A 24,445-nucleotide genomic window follows, 5' to 3' on the forward strand; every position below is an offset into this window, starting at 1 on the left:
TGGGTTGAGTCAGTAGGATCACCATTCTTGTCCAATTGTTTTTGCAGGGAAAAATTCATGTTAAATTTTGACGCTGGTAACACTCTGTGTAAGTGACACCAAAAATGTATCTCCGAGTCTGAAAAGTGTCTGTGGGAAGCAGTTAGTGGGTTTTTCCATTTTGACTCCAGGCCCATAACCATATGTTCTGTGGTTCGTGTTAGGAATCCAGCAAGGAATTATTTTGCTTGCAACAAATTCTGTTAAAGTACTAATACCAGCTTGGTTGTTAGGTTTGTGTTGACTCTTCTGCAGTTTTTACCTTTGGGCTTTTTTTGTCTTACCCTAATTTGGGCTTAGTGTCAACTTGGTAATTTTACTCATGTTTCCTTTGTTCTGTGCTTCTGTTTCAAGAAGAGATGTCCATGATGGCAGCAGAGTTCTGTTTACACAACCAATTTAAATCTAAAATGTCTGATAGTTGTTGGAAAAACAACAAATGATAGTTGATGTTAGTCACAGTAAGAGGTGCCTAAATATTAAAGCAAAAATTACTATAAAATGTTATGTGTACAGGTCAGAGAATCAAATACCTAACACTAGTAATTCAGTCCTTTTGTAGTTGACCGTACCATATGGCTTCTTATATGCTTTCTAATACTGTCTGATTCTTAATTATGATTTTATTTAACCCTGTATTAGAATGTAGTAGCTTCTTGAATGACCATATCATATTTACCTCAGAGTAAACCCTACGATTTTGTGTTTACTGCACATACTTACCTATTCTTTAGTTTCTATTAATTGACTTTTCACAGTGGGCTATCAGAAGAATATGCTTTTCTTTACTTTTGGACCAGTGTTTTATTATTGTAACTGTAATAAGTATCTGACCTGTACAAAAGGCACATAATGGCAGGGTTTAACAAGAAGACAGGAAGCATCAGTATCTGATGCTGTTTTATATTTATACATTTATATGTATAAATATATTTATTTAAATGTTTTATATAAATATATTTTATATTTATACATAATACGTAGTGTATTGTGGAACTCAGTGTTATGTTGCATGCTGAGCATTTGGGGTGGGAGGGGTTTGTACTGATATGACAAGTTCTGGATTTATATCCTGGTGGGAAAGACAGACAAGATAGCATTCAGTGTCCCTTTTTTTTTTTTTTTAAATCACCATCTTAAAACAAAAGACGCTGTGGAAATGAATGTTTCCTTTGAACAAAAGACGCTGTGGAAATGAATGTTTCCTATGACGGTGATTTTGCTATCATTTGTATTCCCGACAAGCTCAGTAGATGCTGAAGGTTTAAATAAAAATGGTTGCTCAAGCACTTGGATTTATATCGAACCATACAGTTTTAAAGTGCACTTCATCTTTCTGTATATGGCTGTTTTAACATAGAATGAATTTTAGCGCACTCTATGTACTTGAACAGAGAAAATTTGAGTTAGCTTGCCTGGAGAGTAGCTATAACTTTCTCACTAGGACCTGCTTTGCCATGCTTCGCTTAATATAAATGACAATCAGTCTCTAAGCTGTCAACCTAAATTTTCACTAAATGACTGAGCTCTTTAACAAGCATCCTGCTTTCAAAATGGGCCTGCAAGAAATAATGGTTTTCCAAGTCAGGAATTCCTTTGCCTTCATCCTCAATTTGTGAAGATTCTGGATGAGCAGATGAAGTTCATCATGGAGATGATGGTTTTGTTGTCAGCATGACTACCAGTTCTGTGTAGTCCTCCTTCAGGTTCTTCTGAGCTTACTTAAATAGGTGGAATGCTAGCTTGGTAGACTAGTTGCATTCATTCAAATAACATTTTATAAATGTCTACTATTTTTTTCTGCCTCACTTCCTATTTTAGTGAACTGTTTTAAGTTATTCTATTAACTGATTGTTGGCATAAATGGATCAAAACCTACTGAAAGTGATTTCAGTGCCCGTTAAGTCCACCATTTCAGATCAAATCAATGAGAGCAGAGAACTGTTCTACATACACCCCATCACAGAACTGGCAAAAAGTAATTTTACTTGAGCCTCACTAATTTTCTTGTTCTGTGTAGCAAAGCTGTTTCTGAAGACTTGTCTACCCCATCTAATTCATCATGATGATGCTGATCAAAATGATCAATATGGATTTATTCAGTGATTTCAGTAGCTAAGTGGATTTTATTTTATTCAGTAGTTCAATTTCCATAACGAATGAAGAAGGAGTTTATAAAGCTTGTAAGAAACTCAAGCAGACCATTAGTTGCCTTCATGTTCCCTAAGGTAGGTAATTGAGTGGAGTATTTATGAACTGTTGACCACCACTCTCCTTAAAGAAAATGATCAAAAAGTTCCAGGGTGGCATCAGGTGATGTTCAGGAGGGTGGGAGGAAAGTAACAGAAGAATCCTTATATGAATTACCATGACGCTTTTATCTGGAACTTAGCAATACTGTTTGTGTACCTGAAGAAACTGATTCTTTTATTTTCTTTTGAATGGGCAGAGTATATTACTGTACAAAACTCATAACATATTCTAAACTCTGCCTACTCATGTCACTTCAAAAAAAAGAAAAGAGGAAATGAAGAGTAATATTTAGACCACAGTAGGTGAATCCAAGAGGTCATATCCTAGCTGTGGCATTTAATGACTAAATTAATAACTCTGAGTGGTTTATTACGTCCTACTTTGGGGCAGTTGCGAGGAAAGGCAGGCATGGTTCAGAACTTTGAGTGGTGGCTTTGAACTAATTCGGTGGAAAAAAAGCATTGAAGTGAGTGTGCCCAAAGGTTGTGAACCTAGACATAAAAGCTTAAAAATTGTCCTTCAAAACATTATAGCATTTCAGCAGTTGAAAATAGTGTGAATATACAGAACTGTGCAAGTCTGGATCTAACAGCCCACTTGGTAGTTCAACCTATTACTATTGTTAGTGTGATTTAGAATCTGTGGGTGAAATGCTTCAAATACTCAAATCTGCTGCTTTGGAAAATCAGTTTCGTATCAGCTTAACTCTTCCACAGAAAAGAAAGTATTTGTTATCTTCGTTTATACTTCTTATCCTATAATTTACCTATGTGCTCTTAAATTACCAGAAATCAGAAAATATATCTGAAGGTGTATAAGTATATATCCCACTGTAAGCAAGTTGCAGCTCTTGTGATGGACCTAGATTAACCTTACAAGCAGTTCTCTTCAGTTTAAAAAAAAGTAAAGCAAATCCCTCCTCAGAAAAACCCAAACAAAACCCCACCAAACAAAAATGTCTTCTGTATCTCAGATACTGTTTTAATTATACTCCTGGCATCTGTGAACATCTTTATTACCATCCTCCCAAGGACTCTCTTAAAAGGGCTCATCTCTACAACAGAAACACTTCATTTGGAGAGGAACCTAGTAAAAGGATGTTGGTTCACTTCTGATTTCTACAGAAACTCTTGTTCCCTGTTTTCAGGTTCTCCTGCAGTGTTCCTGTAAAATAAGAACAAATGCCTGGAAGGCCTCTTCAAAGAGTTTAGTTATTGACTGCCATATTGGAGGCTTCTACTGATGCTAATGATTTCTGTTACAACTAGTTCCAGTAAAGCTCTTTGCTTTTGTTATCTAAACGCTGTTTCAGCTCTGTTTGGGACAATGATGTTCCTCCTGTAGTCCCTTGTAATTCATACCTCCTTTTGAAATTACATTCAAGCAAGTTAGTTTGCAAATATGCCTTTTGACTTAAAAAGCAAACTGTAGTTGAATTGCTAATAAGCTGACTGTCCTATAAACAACTCTTAATTAGACTCAAATATTTTGGTCTCTTAAATAATTCTGCTTGAGGGTACTTGCTTGCTGCGTTCTTAGCAAAATACATGCTGTTCTTGTACGACTATGTGTGAACTGAGAATGGCATGATTAATGCTTTACTAATGATTAAAGCCTACTTTCACAGTAACCTTTCAAAGCTTGCCGTAGTTCACCTTCATTTTACTGTTTTTCAAGTGGTTTGTTTTTAAGATTCAGTATTGCATGCTACAGATAAATGCTGTGAATTTTTCCTGAGATTCTTGAAGGTTTTAACTGTATCTTTGTACTCAGTGCCCGTTCAGAACATCAACTTTTAATCTATTGGTTTACTGCTCTTGCCTTCATCTTTGAGCTTATTAGAGGGAAAGGGAGATTTCCCCCCCCCCTTCCTTTCTGATCACCAGAAGAGTGCATACTGCTCCTTCTAAACTTACTGACAAGACACAACTTCCAGTCCAGTGTTTGTAAGTGTGATATTTGCACATCAGTGATGGTTGTTCCTGAAGCACTTCTCTACACTGTTCAGTGGAATGGCAAAGCAGCTGGCCAGTGATGACATCTTCAGTGTCTTGCCATCAAGGAGTTGATGATGAAGGCCTTGCTATGACATATGGACATACGTTTCAGGCATACAATCCACAGATGATCATTCAGCTCCTATACAATGTTCTGGTGGAGAATCAGCCTAGTGTTCTAGTAAAGCATATTAATAGCACCCCTTAAGCACCTTTGAGAGCATCGTGGTATAAATGAGTTACAAATTGACAGCAATGGAGCACTAAAGAGAGGGCGATCTTCCTTGGAAAGAAGCAGTGTGACCTTTTATATGATAAGCACCTAAGATACCAACAGCAGCAAAGGCCAACTAGTTTAAGTGCCATTGTGAGTTTGTCGCAAAATGTGTGTTGTTACCCTCCGTGCCTGTGCAATCATCTGCCCACTTGCCTGCCTTGTGGTTTCATCATCCTTGATTTTGAAGGATGACACTTTCATTTGCATTCATAATTCTGGAAATATCACATGTAGCTATCAGTACAGTTGGGTTTGTATTTTTGAGTGCCTGTTGCTTAAGGTGGTCTTACCAGGCACCAGTCCATTAAACAAGTATTTGGTATGTTGCAATAGACTTAGATGGTCAACCATCATGAACAACAGAAAATGTAATGTGTCCTGTTTTGCTGGTGCCCTGTGCCAGCAGGTAGGTGGTGGGAGTACTGGAAAGAATAGAGAACTTTTGTCCCACTGGATTTTCTTACAAAGTTAATCTAGTATAAAAATATGTAGCTTTGCCTATCCTAGCATGTACACATGCAGGCTTTTAGACTGTGGCAGTCTCATGACCTAGATTTGTATTTGCTCAAGCCTGAATGAACCAGTTAAGAAATATCTCCAGGGAGACAGATCTCTACTAAATCATAGCAGAGCTTTGCTTTTAACCATAGCACTGGCAGCGGCAACTTTCCTTTAACTGGGTGGGTGTAGTCCATATTTGACAGTGTCAGTGTTAGCTGTTCCACATTTGCCTAGTTTAGAAACGCAGATATTTTTGGATTGTGTTTTACTTCAAACACTCTATTGGCAAGGGTGTGAAATGGAAGGCAAAGAAGTGTTCATATTCTCATAGCATTAATCAGAGATAATATTAAGCTGAGATTTTGCGTTCTCTGTTTGCTTAGCAATGTAGTTCAAAATATACAGATAATGTCATGGCCCCATCAGCTGTCAGACACCACAGACATTAGGGTAGGAATGGTACAAATTAAGCCAGGTGGGTATGTGAATAATCAGGGAGGTTAGTGTTCACTAATTGGTCTCCCCTCTAAATCTCATTTCTCCCATGCATCTGGTAAGCAATTCTTCTGCTGTTTTATTGTATGCTTTTAGCTTGATGATAGTTGATTCCTGTTGGAATTACGTGATGCAAACTTCTGTCCTTGTCAATATTCAGAGAATACAGCCTTTTACCCTGGGTTACATGTCTCTTGAGAGTCCTTGTAAAATGCTTCACCCTTGCCTTAGTCTGTCTCTTTGTACAGCAGCTGATGAGGTAGTTGTAACATCAGTGCCACCTTCCCAGTCTAGCAGAGCTGGGTTCTCGGGTACCATTTAGTTTCTTGCGGAATCTTTTGTGGAATTTCTGTAATTGTCATTTTACTATACCGGTTAATCTGAGCAAGATATTGTGGGACAGAGAAGCATTCTGTACGTTACCCGAGACTCACATCCATAGTATTGATTTGACCTGTAAACTTTTAAAGTAGCACAGAGTTGGATCCCTCACTGATTCAGCACTCCCTTAATGAGCCTGACAAAAATAATGTAAGTTTTCTAACTAGGGCAAGTCTGAACTTGATCAGTACGGGAGTCATCCATCTTAATGCTTTTAACATAAACCAATTCACAAACAGCAGACAACTCATTATTACGAACTGTTACAGAAGGCTTTTTAAGGAGCTGGTTGGGAAAGCCATTTGTCTGAGCAGCAGAGAAGTTTACCAACAACCAAGGGATCCTCAAATTCCTTGGTGGTGCCATTTGGTTTCCTGTACATTCTTCTCATGGTCAGAAAGACTGAGAAGTTTCCCACTAGAGCAGAAGCTTACAGCTTGTGTCACTAGTACCCCTCCTCGCAATGCCTGGTGAGATACCTCCTGGGCAAAAGCTCCTGAACGAAAACCAGTGGGGTACCTCTCTGAAGCATGGAACAAATAGAGCAGGCCGATGTTGACTTCTGGAGTCACTGGAATAAAACTTTGTCCAAGTAAATTTTGATGCATTAAAACTTCCCTTGCTCTAGAAATATTTTCCCCAGGAGAGAAATCATGTAGGGTTTTTCCTTAAATTGGCTTGAGAATGACTGGACAGGCTGCTGCTTAGGGCCCTGAACATTTCCATGAGCTCTTTTTACACACAGGCTAAGAAGAAAAGTGTGCATACTGTACACAGAAGAAATTATGGAGAAAAGGGACTTGTAGATGCCTGTTTCACTTTTTGTTATTGTTAACAGAAAATACTTTGGCCATAGAGTAGCACAAACAAATTAGTAAAGATACATCAGCAGTGCAGATCTATTACTGTGATGAAAGTGATTTGGGAAACCTTTGGTGTGTCATCGTGAGTTTAAAAAAAAAATCCACGAACTTCATCACTGTTAAAAGCCAACCATTTAGAATATTTTAGTGCTCCCTCATACTGCAAGTAACTGTAGTTGATATTTCTAGGAAATCTGTGGGTTTTTTCATTGTATTTTGACGCTGTGTTGTTCAATTGGTAGGCAGACTGAGCCAGCAACTACAGTAAGTGTTGTAAAATGTCAGATCTGGTTGTCCAGATTTGTTAGCAACGTACGGACGTAATATGGTAGCTAGAATTAGATGGTGCATTTTCTGTAAACTACTTTTTAGTAGTTTTCATACAAACTATTCCAGTAAGTACAAAGGACCTAAGCATTTGTCAGGATGTGCCAATCCCTGATGTGCTGCTTTTTCCACATTCAGGGAGAATTTTAGGAGGAGGGAGGTACTGTTGGTGCTAGTCGTCTATTGGGAGGGGAGATATAGAGGACCTGGGAGGAACCTGGAAGAAATACGTTTCTTGTCCCACTGGTTTGGTTTCCTGTAGTTTATAGTTGCGGTAGGGGGTTTGCACTAGGGGCCTGAGTAAAGAGCATTTGTAACCATGCAGCATTTATACATACTTAAAATTGGGCATCCCTTAATCCTGTTACACCACTGGTTTGGCATTACTGAATTGTGGGGTTAATTTTCACCAGTTTAGTTAAAGTTCGAGACGCTGTTTTCTGGTTTTATTATTTACTGATTTTACACTATAGTATAGTTACTCCAACAGCTGTAGCGTATTGGTATTGCCTCAGTTCAAATGCTAGCTAGGTTGGCTGTGCCATGTGGTACAGAACGCTGTGCTTCTGCTGAACAGAGCACGGGGCCATGAATCACTCTTGAATGTTTATCTGAAAAGTAGATTTCCGGCTGACTGTGTAGTTATATTGATGTCCCTCAACAGGAGACAGCCAAGCTATATGGAAGAAGGAATTTGGAGAGTAAATCCATGCAAAAGCTATTCACTTCTTACTGTGGTAGCACAGACAGTGTGTAGAAATTATTGTTAGGACCGACGAAGGAAGAGGTGCAATAGGGCGTGAGGAAATTAGTATGTTACTCAGCTCTGGCAGTCCTGCTAAGTGTTGGATAGTTCTGTTTTGCTCCTCTTGAATGACACCAGGAGGAAAAGCAATTCTAAATAAATTTCCAGTGGAAATTAAGGGTGTGTGTGCTTTGACATTGACTTTCTTCCTGTTACTTTAGAGACATTTCTCAAATACATTTAAGTTTTTGTTTGATTTATTATTTTGTGACTTGCTGTCAAGTAACTATTGTAACAAATAGTTACCTTTTGTTTTCTGGCTTATTTTCTATCAAAAAATTAAATTAATAGAAAAGCATTTTGCAAACTTATTTCAGGGAAAATAGAATGTTCAGATCTATAAATATTTACAGCTATTTCAGCGAAGAATGTTTTTCTGTATGTAGTGTTCAAACTGTTTCACTGAAAGTACCTACTTTACAAGAGATGAAGAGATGTTTAGTTTTGTAAATATTAGTCCCTAGAATTTCAGAAAATTTAATGAGAGAAATTGTTAAAGAAAAATAGTTTAACTGTTCATTGGGTATGTATCTGCTTCTAAGCCCACACCTATTGTAATTTAACAGTAACAGCATCCTAGCTCTAGCTGTTGTGAGAATGTGTCTATGCAGGGAGCTTTTGGGAAGGATACAGTAACTTCAGCTGAGAATTGAAGTAAGGCTGTGCAAATGGAAGTACAGGTGCCTGCTCCAAGATTTATCCTCCCGAGGTACAGTGACCAGAGGCTATGGTGACCCAGCTGGGACAGTGACCATTCCTTACCACACGTTGCTCCTGCTCCTCTGCTGGAGAGTACTACTGCCTTGGATGTTCTGGCAAATCACGAGTATAATCACTCCATAACCCAGTTCTGTCAAAAAGTAAGGGAAATATTCTTCAAAAATGCAATGGCCAAGACAAAAAAAAAAGTGTCAGAATTGGTTGAGAAAGTGATTATGCAAACAGAAATGTTGGCAGCTGTGAGAGGGTCTGTTAACTTCTGGAGCTGAAGGGGAGCTGGTTGCTGCCGTGGCTACACCGCTACTGAACTGCAGGCGGAATGGCAGGCATTCCTCCAGCTTGAAGTTACTTTACTCTAAAGAACCATAATATTGCCTCGTTCTTATGTCTTACTTTTCAGCACTTGATAATATCTTGGGTTTTATATATTTGAAATATTTTTGCTTGTTTGCTTTGTTTGCAAGGTATCTCTGTGGGCATCCAGAGGCCTGCTCATTTTGATTCAACCACTGGTTATAATCTTGTTTTTGTTTCCCAGAAGCTGGGTACTGTGATGATTCAACTTAAGTCCTTGACATACATACTCCAGATATGTACTTGGAGACACTGGGTTCTCTCACTGATGATCTGTTTTTGGTTTTTGTTTTTTTTTTTAAGAGCTCGGAGCTGCTGCGGGTTTGTTTTTTTTTTTTAAGAGCTCGGAGCTGCTGCTACCTCTCCCAAACCTGTCAGATCCACAATTTATTACTTCAGTCTCCAGCCTTGCAAGCACATATCAGTCACAGTCTGATTTAGAAACTACCTACTTCATTACTCGTAGAGCATTAGACTTAATACCAGGCAAACCATTCCTTCCAAAATCCTCTTAATTTCCAGGAACCCTTTGACTTTTGGTCAGCCATTCCAGAGGCTGAGTGATATTGGGGGGCAAAGAGAGTCCACTACCCACACAGAGAAATATTTAAATGTGGTGTGAATCAATGTATAGAAGATAAAGGGAACACAGAACATATTTTTCCCTTGTTTTTCTCTGTGATCTCAGCCCTTTTTCATGACCAAGTTCTTAGTTCTTTTGAGAAAAAACAGGTGTCCTATTTTGGCTGTTACCCAGGAGATGGAAACTGCCTGTCCCGGATATTACTGAAAGCCAAGTGGGGAGGTTTAGAGCCTGAGGGTAATTTGGAGGAGGCAGATGAAAACCTTTCTCTGAAGTTTGAGAACACACTGTTGGAGGAAGCTGATAACTCATGGGCTCTTTTCATAAGCTCTTTTTTGAATAAAGCATTCTTTGGTGTCTCTGAAACCAAAAGCACTGAGTTGAAGACGACCAGACCACTGATGCATTTAGGTCCTTCCTTCTTTAAGGAGTTGAATTTGACCTGGAAAAAAATGAGGGGCATTGGGAGGACACAGTTACAGGTTCCCAACTTGTTAAAGATGTCGGGGATCAATTTGCCATGTCTGTTTATGTAGGACAGGGAAAAAGGTTCCTTTGTGGAACAAGTGGAAGACCTAGGTTGAAACCTTGGGCGGGGGGGGGGACACCACCCAAAATGTAGACGTAGGAAAAAGAAAAATAAAAATGGAGCAGCTTCCCTGTGGATGTTGTGGACTCTGTTTCAATGGAGCTTTGTCAGAATGTATTAGATGAGCATCTGGCAGGAACAGCATAGGGATGCAATGCAAGGGACTAGGCTAGGCTGCCTCTTGAGGTTCCTTCCGACACATGTTTTTATGGTTTCTGTGGCGGACGATCACAAAGTGAAAATATTAACAAGCTGAGAAACTACTTAATGCATTTTAAAAAAACTTTTTTTGTCTAAATTTTAAGAAATGGGGCCTCTGCTTGTTTTTAAATTTATCAAGTGTGTGACACAATACTGTATTGGCTAAACTGCTTTCTATTTCTGACTTATTCTGTTCTGGATCTCACAGATGAGATCAGGTTTATCTGAATGCTCTGTTTTGCTAAATTTATGCTAACCTAGTAAAAGCAGCAGTACAAACTGAAAAATCACCATAACTTTACCAGAATATTTTAATTTTTTTTTTTCCCTGGTTAAAGTTTCATGGTCAGTCTTCACCATTTGGTTTTTCTTTACTCCTTTTTCTCCATTGATAAAGGGAGATTAGACACTGGACTGAATTTGGATGTTCCTTGATGTGAGTTAGTGCCCTTTTTAAAAATCCATTTTTGAATGTTGCATATAAAAGGGTTAACTAAAAGATTAAGTAGATTTTTTTGTTTGCAAGTAACTGTATCTATTTTCATGCCATAACCTTGTGACCCTTCACCTTAAAAGAAAATGTTATTTTCTGAAATATTAAAAGATTCAGCTATACATAGGAAGCATAATACTACATCACCATAACTTACACGAGAACCACTACTGTCAGGATTTGTATGGCATGAAACTTTCAAGTCAGGTGACTTGCAGTCACTTGTCTAGTATTCCACACTAGAAAGCAGTCAATCATTTCATTACACACAAAGATTTTTCAGGTGGATCCTATTTTCTACCTTAAAGGAAGTTTAATTCAGTCTTTCAGAAGGTGTTGCAATGTGCCTGTGCAACTGTATTATATTCACTTTGCTTTAATGTCAGAGAATACAGATTCAGTCATCTGTGTTACTCCTTTATATGTTGGCAGAAGAGAGGAGACCTCTTTTAATGCCTCTACTCAAGATATTTTTTTTAAAAGAAGATTGCTGAATGTGCTTACACTTTTTCTGAATGATTGTTTCCCTTCAACCAAAGTCATTCATACCAAAAGTTAAGACTGCAGCTTGTTCATGGGAAAGTTGACAGGAAAAGGGTCAGTATCCACTTTGCCTTTTAATAGACAAGATAATCAGATGAAGTCTGAAGATGTGATGTGTGTGGCTTGCAAGTCTTACCTTCAGGTGCAATAGAAAGCAAAGAGGAGAGGAAAGCTTTTTCTAGAACTTACCTGTTCACTGGTGTCACTTTATATTGTTTCCTCTTTTTAAGAGGAGTAGAAAATAGGGGGGGGAGAGAGAGTTGAGGGTTGCATTATAATGGCCCTGCTTTAACACATTGACCAGACAGAGGAGGGAGCAGGAATTGTGTCTCACCTTACCACACTGGAAGCTGACAGCCAGGTTTCAGAGGTCACCTGTGAGTTAGAACTGCCTTCTGAGCAACTCGGTCAGACTGTTCCAAGCTGACCTGTCTCTTTTCCAGCTGTTTAGTGTGCCACCTTTTTTTTTAACAGTGCACATAAGCAGACATGAACATAATTATTCTTCCTGGGACCATTCTGGATGGTGAAAAACTGTTCCAATCTGTGGTTTCTTGGGATATTTTGGGTTTTGTAATGCTCTGAGGTTTGCTTATGTATAAATGATAAAAGTACTGAACTGAACCCAGTTATGGTGAATCTCTATGGAAATACTGCAGAGATTTATTTTTTTGTCTTGCATTTATTTTGTGCTGCTGCTATACTGAACAATTACTTCTGAAACGTAAAGACCTTTTGGGTGGGTTTTAGGAACTACTAGTATTTAGTAGTAGGGAAAGATCTTCATTTATTTATCAGACCACTGCCTAGAATGATTGGTTCAAAATACAGATTGTTTTGTTATCAGACACTGATAGGTTAGGAAAGCATTGAGGTGTGTACATTAATGTTTCTTGTATGTTTTTTTGCTCATTCACCCCTTTTCCTTTGTCAGATAGTCTTATCATATCTAGCATTTCATATTGGTAGTGAGTGGTCTTGGAAGTACTAAAAAAGATGAAGTAGGATGATTTGCTTTTGAGAGGCAGATGGATGGGCTGCCGCAAAAATACAGGGGAGGATGACATTTTAGAGCCAAAGCTGCTCCTAAATGTTACTGGTAGAGAAATGATTTGTCTGCTCTCTGTGCCTTGGAGAAGGGATACAATCACTGAGCTCAGTGCATCGGTGCATTGATGAAATGTAAACGGTGGTTCCTTCCTATTCCTTAAAGTGATTTTGCCAAACAGTCCTGAGTATTTGGGCTGTAAAAAGATGCACAACTGGGGTTTAAATTTTTGTTTAACTACTGGAATTTGTCCTGCTCAAATTATCATCAGCGGCAGTAGTACATAGAATCTCACGTCCTCCTATTTAAAATACACATACATTAATTTATGCAGAAAGGATTTGGGGATTCTAGTAGATTCTGTATTTATGCAGAAAGGACTTCAGTTCTGAAGAGTTCTTGGAGATCACTGTGGAAAGTCTGATGATGGAAGAGTGGTTGGAGTGTTAATGACAGCAAGGGAAGACACTTGAGACAAAACCCAGACTATCTACAAAATGAAACAAAACAAAAAGCATCTGTAGCTTCCTGTTTCTGTAGACAAATGCTGTCAAATTCAGTGAAGTTTCTGAAATAGAACTGAAATGAAAAATAGCTTGTTCTTTAAGCTCTGGGTAGCTGTGCAACAGGATAACAACATTTATCAGATCTATGTGGAGACTTGAAAAAAAACACAACACAGTATTGCACACTTCAGTATCTTCAGAAAGGAGAAGTTATGTGCTAAGAAAATCCTGAATTCATTTAACTAGTTATTCTAAGCTGTTAGTTACCAGCTAATCTAAATGTTCTAATAAAGAGGTGTGGTAAGAGAAGAATAGTTTTCTGTCAGTAGTAAATACGTTGGCAATACACCCAGTAAGTGTATTGTCTTCCTATGCACCATTTTGACATACCTCAGACAAAGTATCAGCCTTTAAGTATGTGTACACAAGTTTTTGGAAAATGAATTTCCAATATACTAAGAGAAAGACATGGTTTGGATAGTATCTAGCTTGATGATGCTAATGAGACTTATATAGAACTGCATTTGAATACATATAATTCTATTGAACTAATTTCATTTTTTTTTAATGGAAAGTTGAGTGTATTAAAGCATTAAATGGAAAATTCTAAGCAATAATGCCATTACTGCTTTTTCAGATACTTTAGTAGGAACTTGCAAGTGACTTGACACCATGGTAGCTCTTTCCTTGAAGATCTGTGTCCGCCAATGCAATGTAGTGAAGACGATGCAGTTTGAACCATCTACTGCAGTGTATGATGCCTGTAGAGTTATTCGTGAACGAGTGCCAGAGGCTCAAACAGGGCAAGGTGAGTTCCTGTATTTGTCCTTAGTCAATTCATTGGCTGAATTGAAAATAAACATAGACCCATTGGTTTTTTACACTGTTCTGTTCCTCCATTTATCTTGCAGGTTGGAGGGTTTGGTTTTTTATTTAAATCATAAGGCTCTGGAGTGAAAGGCACAAAGTGCAAACAGATTTTTAAGTGACAGAAGGTAGCTGCATTCTTTTACTTCCTTTCATCCTGACAGAGGTTTTTCTACAAAGGATACTTTTTTGTGGAACTTGGACTTCTTAAACTGTTTGTTTGCCTGAAAGATGATTTTTTCCCCGCTTGGAGAGCAATTTTTGTGGTACCATCTTTTTAAAGCAATGTTTGTGGCAATGCTTTCTAGGAAAATCTGGGCAGACTTATTTTGTACGTCAGCAAAGGAAGGGACAACATGAATTGCAAAAGAATGGCTGGACATCTCCAAAATGTGCAAAGGGAAATGTTTGAAACTGGTTAGTAAGTAAAAGGATCACCATGCTGTGCATACCATACTCAGAATGCTGCTACGTGTTAGTCAAATTTAACTGTCTCTGTGCCTATTGAGCAAATTAGATGAATGCAGACTATGAAATATGTCTTCACTTGGACAAAAGCTCTGGTTTAAATGTAGTCAAAGTTGTCAAGTTGCAGGAGTCCTTAGGAAGTCTAGTTACATATCTTAAATTTTTCAGTTACAAGCTGTGCATTTTTACCATACTGGTCTCTCAAGGCAGTTAGTTTGAACAGCTGTTGAATTCAGAGAAGTTGAGTAATAAATATCCCTGAACGTTGTGAACCTCACAGAAAAGCCTAGGAACTCTCTTCAGATTATGCAATAGGGCTTTTCCTTCATAATTGCACTGCAATCACATATAAACTTTAACAACTTTATGAAGTTGAGTGATGAACAGAAGTAAGGTTACTAACGTATCCTTTCCCCTTCTCTGTGGCTGTTAAAATGTGTGTTGTTTGCCTGTTAGTTCAGAAGACTTACAGAGGTGTAGCACAGGCTGATCAAACTAGTTCCTGCACAACAGAAAATGTAATTGTCCTGCATTACGACTGTCAACAGTGCACATTTCATTTCTCCAACAAGCTTGCATGCTGGCACAAAGGTGGCCGTGATGTTAACACGCAAGTTGCACAGCTACTACTATTTCATTACTAGGGTGCATCCCTCAGAAATGAGTATCAGAGCAGTCTGTGCTTCCTCAGTAATTCTGTGATCTGTGCAAGGCGCTTTGTGTGCTTCTAAAGGTCACAACCTATTTATAGGCACAAATTCTAAAATTTTACGTAACTGATTCTGTACTGAATTTGTGTCACAAGCATTTCTGTATGTATGGATCACTTAGCTTTTCAGTGGAATTTTTAATTAAGGTCAACAGGAAAAGTTTTTCTTCTTGTTCAGTTGTTTTTTGGAAGGATTCTTCCTTCGAAATTGTGTATCTGTAAGTCGGTTGCGCTTCCATTAATTAAGTGTAAGTTCTTTTATATACTTGCATGAATAACAATGTGTTTAATATATGCTCATAAAGGTACATTGTTGCTATACATGACATTTAAAGATGAAACATTGTCCAAAAATTGTAGCTATTTTTACCTGGTCCAAACACATGGCTGAAAGTAAACAAGGTACAGTCCCTGCACCGAGCTGTTGTTAACAGGCTGTGCGCACACAGCTGGCCAGCTTGTATGAAAAAAGCTGTTAGCTTAAGCTATAGAACTGCAATTAGAGCAGGCTCAGCTGATGAACAATAGTTTACACTGTTTGTGATAGTGAAGCGTACTCTGTATCAATTCTTCATGCAAATGTTTATCAAAAAGAGATGCTTTGGATGGGCCTTAATTTGACAGTCATAGGCCTTCACTTTGTATACCTGGAGTTTAGTCTTTGAAGCCTAAGCCAGGGTTGGTTCTTCTGTGACAATGAGAGTTTTATCATTTCCTTGTGATTCTGAAAGAATCAATTGGCTTGTGTTTAGCCTGCAATAGATGCAAGTTTTTCCTGAGATTGTTATTATGGATATAAATAAATATCTTTATTTATTATAAATAAATAAACCTGAAGCATCTACCAAAAAGATTCCAAAGTTTAGCATAAACTCAGTATGTGAAGGGTTGAAAACAAACTATATTTTTTTAAATAGAACTACTGCTTGAAATAATGTACTATGGTTAAGCCCAAACTGCTTGTATTTTTGGTTAGTCAATTCCAAAGCAGGACCTATGAGCATTTAAAAAAGGTCATCTTGAAGGGAATTAATTACAAATATAATACAAATTACACAGTAGATGTGACATGTTCTTGCTTAGTGAAGCTTTTATTCAAGTCTTCTATAAAGTCTGATCTACCCTGCTATCTGCTGCTAAGCTAAATATTTTCTGAAGCACAGGAAAACATTTCTGTCCAAGTTCATTAAAAATGGAAGGTAAGTGTAATGGAAGCTTAAACCTGAAGCTGAATAAGCGTGAATAAAATTATGTTGGCTTTATTAGGTTTGATGTTTTTCAGTGAGTCTCTGTCTTTTTTGTTCCACAGCCTCTGACTATGGATTGTTCTTGTCAGATGAAGATCCTCGAAAAGGTATATGGCTGGAGGCTGGAAGAACACTGGATTATTACATGCTGAGAAATGGGGTATGGTGCAAGTCTGTTGCTTCTTTCACCAACACGCTTTTAGAAAACTTGTTTCCCAAGTAGCAAGAAGAATGTTTAGCATTTGGAAGGGTAGGAGGGTCTTGAGTCTGTTCCTGAAATTGGCCCGCTTCTCTTCCTTGCTGTGCCTCAGTAGTTAGTTTTTTCCTGCATCTGATTGTGACTGTGAGCTACTCTGGCCAATAGCTTCTTAACAGAATGACGAACAGAAAGATAAAAAATAAGTTTTGTAATAAGGTTTATATTTGAGGTGACCTTGCATTATAGTGTAGGTTGCTTGTATACTGAAGATGAGGAGATCATACTTGCTCACATTATGGCCAGCTTGCTTTATAACCAAAAGGCATTGCTATCCTTTTTAAATGCTAAACTGTTTTTTGCAGCACAAAGGTACTTTGGTCTATCCTGCCCTGTTTAGGTTTTGGTCTTGCCGGCTAGCACAAGTTCTTGAAAAATGACATTGGCAGAACTAAAAGTAGTCACTTCTCAAGTTTGTTACATGAATAAGTTTGCCTATACTATAACAAAGGGAAAAATCCACCTTGGGGGGTGGGGAGGGAATCCTGTTTTAGGCATCTAAGTTAGTGGGTTGGCTTGTGGTGACTCCCAAAAGCATTTAGAAGCAGTATTGTTTACTTCCTAGGATGTATTGGAGTACAAAAAGAAACAGAGACCTCAGAAAATACGTATGTTGGATGGTTCAGTGAAAACAGTCATGGTGGATGATTCTAAAACAGTCGGTGAATTGCTGGTTACCATTTGCAGCAGGATAGGTAAGCTTTTGGGACCCACATACTTAAGAACTTGTTTTTCTGCTATATTTGTATCTTGATTTTTAGGATATTATGTGTATTACTGGCTAGAAATTGGCACATATGTTAAAAAATATTTGTTATCAGTTAACATTTACCAAAGACTTTTTTGAAATCTGTTGTCCAGGTTTTATGAAAGTCAGTAAAGAGTTAGTTATATCCTTAAATTTCAGTATTTAGTAGTTGAAGGCACAAAGTTATATGACAGTACGGTTACAAATTTTTTATTGTATCTTAACTTTTACATACGCTTTCCTGCTATGTGGTAGAGAATTAGAACTAAATTTCTACTTAATTTTAATGGGATGAAAGATAAATACTGTTAACCTTGAAATATATCTGAACTTAGGGCTCTATGTTGTTATGATTAAGAGTTGGTCACAGTATGGTATCATTTGTGAAATGACATACGGAAGCCATCCAGAGCAGCTGGTCAAAAATGTGTCATATTGGTTGTAATCTGTCTTTGTATTTATCTAAATACAGACATTTTGGAAAACTAGATCATATTTAACTATAAACATGCATCTAACATGGATTAGTTTAAATCATCTTAAACCCTTGCTTAGTTCTCATTTAGAATTAAAGTGGCCTTAATTTGATTTAGATTCATTTACTTGGAAAGTGAATTAAGCTAAATTTAAATTCATCCATTTCAATTTTGTTTGAGTGTTTCTATGCTGGATTCTAATGTGCTGTAACTAATTTATTTGAAAAATTAGTTTGACTTATTTTCATGAATACGGTCATGTAGGTGAGCATTTAATTTGCTTTCCTGTATAACATAAACGTGCTTTACCAAGCAGTGGAAAAAACCAAGCAGAAGAAATGAGAGCAACTTAGCACATATGCTAAATGTTGTGAACTGATTTTTGATTCAGTTTCATGTAAAATTCATAGGAAGAGTTGAGTTTTAAAACTCTAAAAAAAAATCATGTATTTCACATGGTTTCTATTCCTCAGTCTGCTCTGCCACATTTCTTCTGTACATCGTGGGCAAGCTGAAATTACTCAGTTCTCAGAAAGCAATTGTAGGCATCCATGAAAGGAAATTTACTATGGCATCTCTATTCTGGAATTTACTGCTATTTTAAATTCCCTCATATTTTTAAACTGGCAGCTTCTCTTGGTAGATAACAGAAAAACTTAATATCTTTCTAAAAGTGACAAATGCAGCATATGACGAAGGAATGATGTATTTGAAGGATAATGCCGGATATTGGAGAGATGTCTTGAAGGTAGAAGTTGTAGATTATTCTTGGGATCTCCTTCCCCATACACTGTTTTAGCATTTCATCTGGAATATCTTTACTATACTTGAAGTGAACCATTGGTGTTTTAATAAATGGAAAAGAATATTTCACCCGTCCTAAAATGTATTAAATTTTTATTGTTACAAATACTGGATTTATTTATAATTCCAGGAATAACAAATTATGAGGAATATTCCTTAATCCAGGAGAGCATCGAAGAGAAGAAAGAGGAGAGTACAGGAACGCTTAAGAAAGATAGGACATTGTTGCGTGATGAAAGAAAAATGGAAAAACTGAAGGCAAAGCTTCATACAGATGATGATTGTGAGTAGTGTATTCTAGGATAATTCTTCAATTAATATCTTTCTGCAGTATAATTCAAGAAAACCAGACCGGAATGCATTTTTAGATTCTTCAGTGGGATGGGGGAGAGAATCGGAAGGGTAAAAGTGAGAAAACTCATGGGTTGAGATAAAAACAGTTTAATAGGTAAAGCAAAAGCTGCGCATGCAAGCAAAGCAAAACAAGGAATTCATTCACTACTTCCCACAGGCAGGCAGGTGTTCAGCCATCTCCAGGAAAGCAGGGCTCCATCACGCGTAACGGTTACTTGGGAAGACAAACGCCATCACTCCCAACGTCCCCCCCTTCCTTCTTCTTCCCCCAGCTTTATATGCTGAGCATGACGTCACGTGGTGTGGAATATCCCTTTGGCCAGTTTGGGTCAGCTGTCCTGGCCGTGCCCCCTCCCAGCTTCTTGTGCACCTCCAGCCTTCTCAGTTGGTAGAGCATGGGAAGCTGAAAAGTCCTTGACTAGTGTAAGCACTACCTAGCAACAACTAAAACATCGGTGCGTTATCAACATTGTTCTCACCCTAAATCCAAAACACAGCACTGCACCAGCTACTAGGAAGGAAATTAATTCTACCCCTGCCGAAACCAGGACAACGGACAAGTTGTTGCCTCTAGCTATGAGAGTTAGCGGATCTTTTGAAGTGTTTTTTGTTAGTTGTTTGGTAGGGGAGTTTAACTTAAGTGTGAAGGGTCATTTCCATAATGACAATTTTCTCCCCTTCATTAAAGTTGGATATTTAAATATTTATGCCTACTGAAAGCCATCAAAAGGTAGTTTTGTCTTTGAAGGTGTAAATTTTAAGTGTAAATGGAGTTTGCCAAAGAACTAAGACAGTATTTGATTTATGCGTGAAGTCGTGAGAACCATTTTTTCTGTTTTACATTAAGGCGCTAAGATTAACTGTGGCTGGCAGGAAGATGTTTTAAAATTGTATTCAGGGATAAGAAAGATATACGGAACAATTGGTTCTAGGGGGGAAAATGTGGTAAACTTAAGTAATTTTGCAATGAAGCTTTGAAGATCTAAATTTAGTATTAAAACTTTACTATGTTTGTTTCTTCAACAATATTAATGGTGTTTTATGCTGTAGTAAATTCTTGTTTCTCAGCAGTGCTGTTCTTCAATTCTCATTTGTAGCAACTTTCAACGCTGATGACTAGAAACAAAAATGAAAGCAACTTTTTTTTTGTGGAGTTTCCCTTCCAGTGGAAATGCCAATTATCACATGATTTTCACAACAGCTATTAACATTGGCAACACTGCGTATTTAACAATGTGCATGTCTGTGGTTCTGTTACAGTAAATTGGCTAGATCACAGTCGAACGTTTAGAGAACAAGGAGTCGATGAAAATGAAACACTACTGTTGAGACGGAAGTTCTTTTATTCAGACCAGAATGTAGATTCAAGAGATCCTGTTCAGCTTAATTTGCTTTATGTTCAGGTACAGTATGTGGACCAGAAGTACAGGTTCTACCTTGTCTGAGGAAACCTGTGTAGGTTAATCAGAAAAATTTTGTCATTGAGATAGTCCATCTTGTAGAGTTCCAGTTCTGGATGTGCTTTGATTTTACTTTTTTGTCTATCCCTCCAAGAACACGTGATAGTACAGAGGCTTTGCTGATTCTTTTTAATCAAATACTTTCAACCGAATAATGGACACTCAACCAAAAATCCACTGACTTTCACGTCCTTGTCTTGGTTTCCTTAAAATTCATTAATGTCTTCAGTCTTTTAATTTGTTCTTTTTAGTTCTTCTCCCCATTCTCTTCTTTAGGTGATGCTTTCTCTGTAATACGGAATCTCAGGTCAGTCTTGCAGCCAGCTTTCCGCTTCTCATCTCTTTTCCACCTGATCAGTGAGAGAGCTTCTTCTGCACTCCCTTTCCAGTCTTCAACCCAGACAGCACACAAGGCAGGCAGGCTTCCTGTTCAAAATGGACCATATCATGTAATGTGGTGGGAGTCCACCTAGGCAGGTTCCCCAAACTCTTAGAGGTACTATACATACCTTAGAAAAGTTAAGAGTTTTATGCAGAAGAAACTATTTAACTGAAGGCTCCAGTGCAGTTGGCTGTAATGCAGTCTGAAAAAAGTAGGCTTTTAAACTCTCTGTTAAAGTTTTTTTTTTAAAGTAAAAACAAAAAAAAAAAATTGGAAGTTTAATGGGATGTTCAGTTGTTATACTTGCAGCTGATTCGAATGGGCCTGCTCTAAATTACATTTTGAAACTCTGAGACAAAAGATAAAGATGGCATTGCTTGTAAGACTGTGTTACATTTTTCAGGTATTTTAGAAGACTATCACACTGAGCTGTTCTCCTGCCACTTGGGTATTTCTTTCAGGCTACTGTTATGACAGTATGTGTTGATACTGCCTTGTCATTGTTTTGTCTATGGATAGATGAGCCTTCTGTTGCCAGAGCTATAACATCCATCATCTTCTATGACCCCTAAATTTAAACAAAAGGAAGGAGAATGCTGTTTGCCTTCTCCTGTTGCCATTTCTGTAATAGTAATCTGATTTTTACTTACTAGTTATGCAGATCATTTTCCCTGCTATTACAAGGTGGTAAGATAAAAGCTTTTACATGTGTGTTATGTACACAAACATATAAATCTGTATGTATGTGTACATACACATAAGTGTATATGCATATGTTGTATTTTATATACATGTACGGCAGGAAATGGGTGTCAAGTCCTCTTTTTGATGAAAGTTGTTGCAGTTGTGGTTTCAATAAGTCTCTGTAGATATTCACCAGAAAATAATCTAGCCCTTTTTTTTATTTTATTACTCATAAACACATCCAGAATGGAATAATAAAGACATTCAGACAAAGAAGTGTGGTGCTGGATTCTTGGGCCATGTTCAAGCTTTCAAGGAATTTCAGAGATGGAATAGTTATTTTGGATGTCCCTGACATGTCTTTGCTTACCTCCTATAGGCTCGTGATGACATTCTGAATGGTTCCCATCCTGTCTCCTTTGAGAAGGCCTGCGAGTTTGGAGGCTTTCAAGCACAGATCCAGTTTGGACCTCATGTAGAACACAAACACAAACCTGGATTTTTAGAGTAAACATTTCTAACTTCTAAATTTGGGTGACCTCAAATGTAACTAATGTTGAGTTGTCACAGACTAAATGCATTTTAGTACTCCAAGCAGAGGTAATCAGATTCAGTGTGTTTTCTGTAGCAATCTCCCTGTGAAAGGAGCCTTATTGCACAAGTCAGCAAACCCAACTGATGAGGGGACCTTTGGCAGTGTCTTATTAGGCAGTGCAGGGCACCAGCTCCCCCCAGGGTGCCAGTTAAGTACACAGCTGGATTCCCCAACCACCTGGTAATGTGGGAAAACTGGGATTTTGTTCTTCCTTAGAAGTCTACTTCTGCCTGCATTTAGTAATGCCATGTGTGAATTAAGCGTACGTCAGTGTCGTGGTTTAACGCTTTATATATCACAGATGTTTGATTAGCTGGGAAAATGAATGGAAAGATGCTTTGTCATTTGAATAAAGTTAATATTGCTGTGTGTAGAGGTTAAATTTTCCAAAGCTTTTAGTGGCATTAATCAGTTGTTCAGATTCACCCTCTCATGCCGTTGTATGAATAGGTATCTAGAATTGTGCTCTGTTTCAGACGTAGACAGGAGTCCTGCTTACAAGTGACCCATCCTTTAACCTTTATAGTGATACTTACTTTACTGCTATCAGCAAGGAAAGTTTAGTTTGACTGAAACTTAGATGTCCCATCTTTCTACTGATTTTGATTTTCTGATTGGTTTGTGTGCAGCAGAATCAACTGAGGACTGGAGTCTGAGGAAAGGAATGCAGGAAGGTAAAAGATGGCTGTTTACTGCACAGGCCATCAAGCCTTGCCTGCATATGAGGCTCATAGATACCTTAATGGGATGCACAAAACAATGGGTACATATTTGGTTTCTGTCCTGTTCCACTGGCCAAGTGCTCAGTGCTGACTCTTATGCTTCCTTTGTGAGCCTGAATCTGGGGTTTACTGTATCTCAGGGGATCACTTTAAAATGGTGGCTTGCTTTGGAACATGCAACACTGCAACATTGGTTGTTTGAAACTCTTCTACTTTTGAAAGATTTTCCTGAAGTAGCAGTTCGGTTATGCAAACAAACCATGTGAATGAACATCCTTCAGTTCCAATTAATAATCAGCTTTTCTTTGTACTATCTGTCTGCTACCAATTGGCACATGAACATTTCGTAATAGAGCTACTGATGTCTCTAAGAATTACGGGGACCCAGTGTAATAGCTTTAATGTACTCCTGGTTCTTACTCCCTAGAATTGTGACCAGTTACGCAACAGTCTTTCTCTGGAATTTGTCCACTGTCTACTTACTCTTCCCTTCTCCCTCCACTCACTCAAGGGTATTCCTGCAGCAAACCATTAGGGTATTACCTCATGACAAGCTATTGTTGTGTCATGGTTATGATTTCAAGAGCTAGGTGTTCCCAGCAATAGTTGTTTTTAATTTTTAAAGCAAACTGCTGTGCAGAGTTCAGTTGCTTAAATTTTTCTAGGTTTTTCTAGGTGTTCTACGTGGTCTTTTCAATGTAAAGATTTTTTTTTTCTTTTTTCTGTTTTTTAAACTCACATACATTAACTGTGTTTTATGGTGGACTGAAACTGCTGTCTGGATGATATTTCTACTTTGTATTCAATGCTAGATAGTTTGAAGTCCATCACAGAATAAGTCATCACACGTATGAAATGCATTATCTTTTTTTTATCCTAATAGAAGTGAAAGGTATAAATAGCTGAAACACATGTTAGAAAGAGAACGTTACTCCAGTGGAAATCGCTTAGAACCGGAATTCCAAGATTTAGAACCTTGTTATTTTCTGCAGGGAATTTTCTCTACATTTGTTTTATTTTCATTTAAATGGGCTTTGACTGTATTAGGATCAAGCCTTGCAGGTCACTAAGTGTAATTGCTCGCTGTCCTGGTGTATAATCAATTCCATAAAATTAAGGATTTCTGACTTAGAAGTAATTCTCTTTCTGCCCTCTGTAGAGGAGCCTGCTCTAGAACCATAAGTCCCTAGTCACTGCCTTCTAATTTCAAGTGTACATGTTTATGATTTAGTGTTGTATGCATTTGGCTATACATAGTCTTCGTGACAGCCTTTTTGTGAAATCTCATGCTTTTGTTTTGTGAGTCTAAAGAAGCCAAGCACTCCTGACTCATTATGAACAATATATATAAAGTGTTGATAAATGCTGATTTTTTTTTTTTTTTTTTTTTTTTCCCCTGAAAATGGCATCTCTCGTCTTTTCAAAAAATCTTTTTAGGTTCGGGGGTTTTTTTTCTTGAAAAACATTGAGCTTTTTTAAAGTTTCATCCAACTATTTCCTACTTTTTGGTGGATGAACATTGATTCTGTTCAAGTATGAAAGTAGTTATGTTTTATGTAAACCGTATGCTGTAGCTCAGTATGAAATACATTTCAGAGGTGTCCATTCACTCACCACTGAAACCTGAACATGCTACAGATTCCCTTAAGGAGAATCTGCCAGCTCATACAGAAAACAGCATGTAACAGAATAGTATTA

At 37.8% G+C, this 24,445-nt stretch overlaps 1 protein-coding gene across 1 annotated transcript in view; it reads left to right on the forward strand.

Annotated features, from left to right (window-relative positions):
- TLN2 (talin 2) overlaps window positions 1-24,445 on the forward strand; it is a 178,200-nt gene that overhangs the window by 39,630 nt on the left and 114,125 nt on the right. Inside the window, exons 3-8 of the mRNA XM_009273990.1 lie at window positions 13,613-13,783; window positions 16,329-16,426; window positions 17,088-17,217; window positions 18,681-18,833; window positions 20,165-20,307; window positions 21,810-21,937. Of these exons, the coding sequence (XP_009272265.1) occupies window positions 13,648-13,783; window positions 16,329-16,426; window positions 17,088-17,217; window positions 18,681-18,833; window positions 20,165-20,307; window positions 21,810-21,937 (788 nt within the window). The 5' untranslated portion in view covers window positions 13,613-13,647. The remainder of the gene's footprint in view (window positions 1-13,612; window positions 13,784-16,328; window positions 16,427-17,087; window positions 17,218-18,680; window positions 18,834-20,164; window positions 20,308-21,809; window positions 21,938-24,445) is intronic.

This window comes from Aptenodytes forsteri, unplaced genomic scaffold, assembly GCF_000699145.1.
Source record: "Aptenodytes forsteri isolate BGI_AS27 unplaced genomic scaffold, ASM69914v1 Scaffold239, whole genome shotgun sequence".
NCBI classification, from domain to species: domain Eukaryota; kingdom Metazoa; phylum Chordata; class Aves; order Sphenisciformes; family Spheniscidae; genus Aptenodytes; species Aptenodytes forsteri.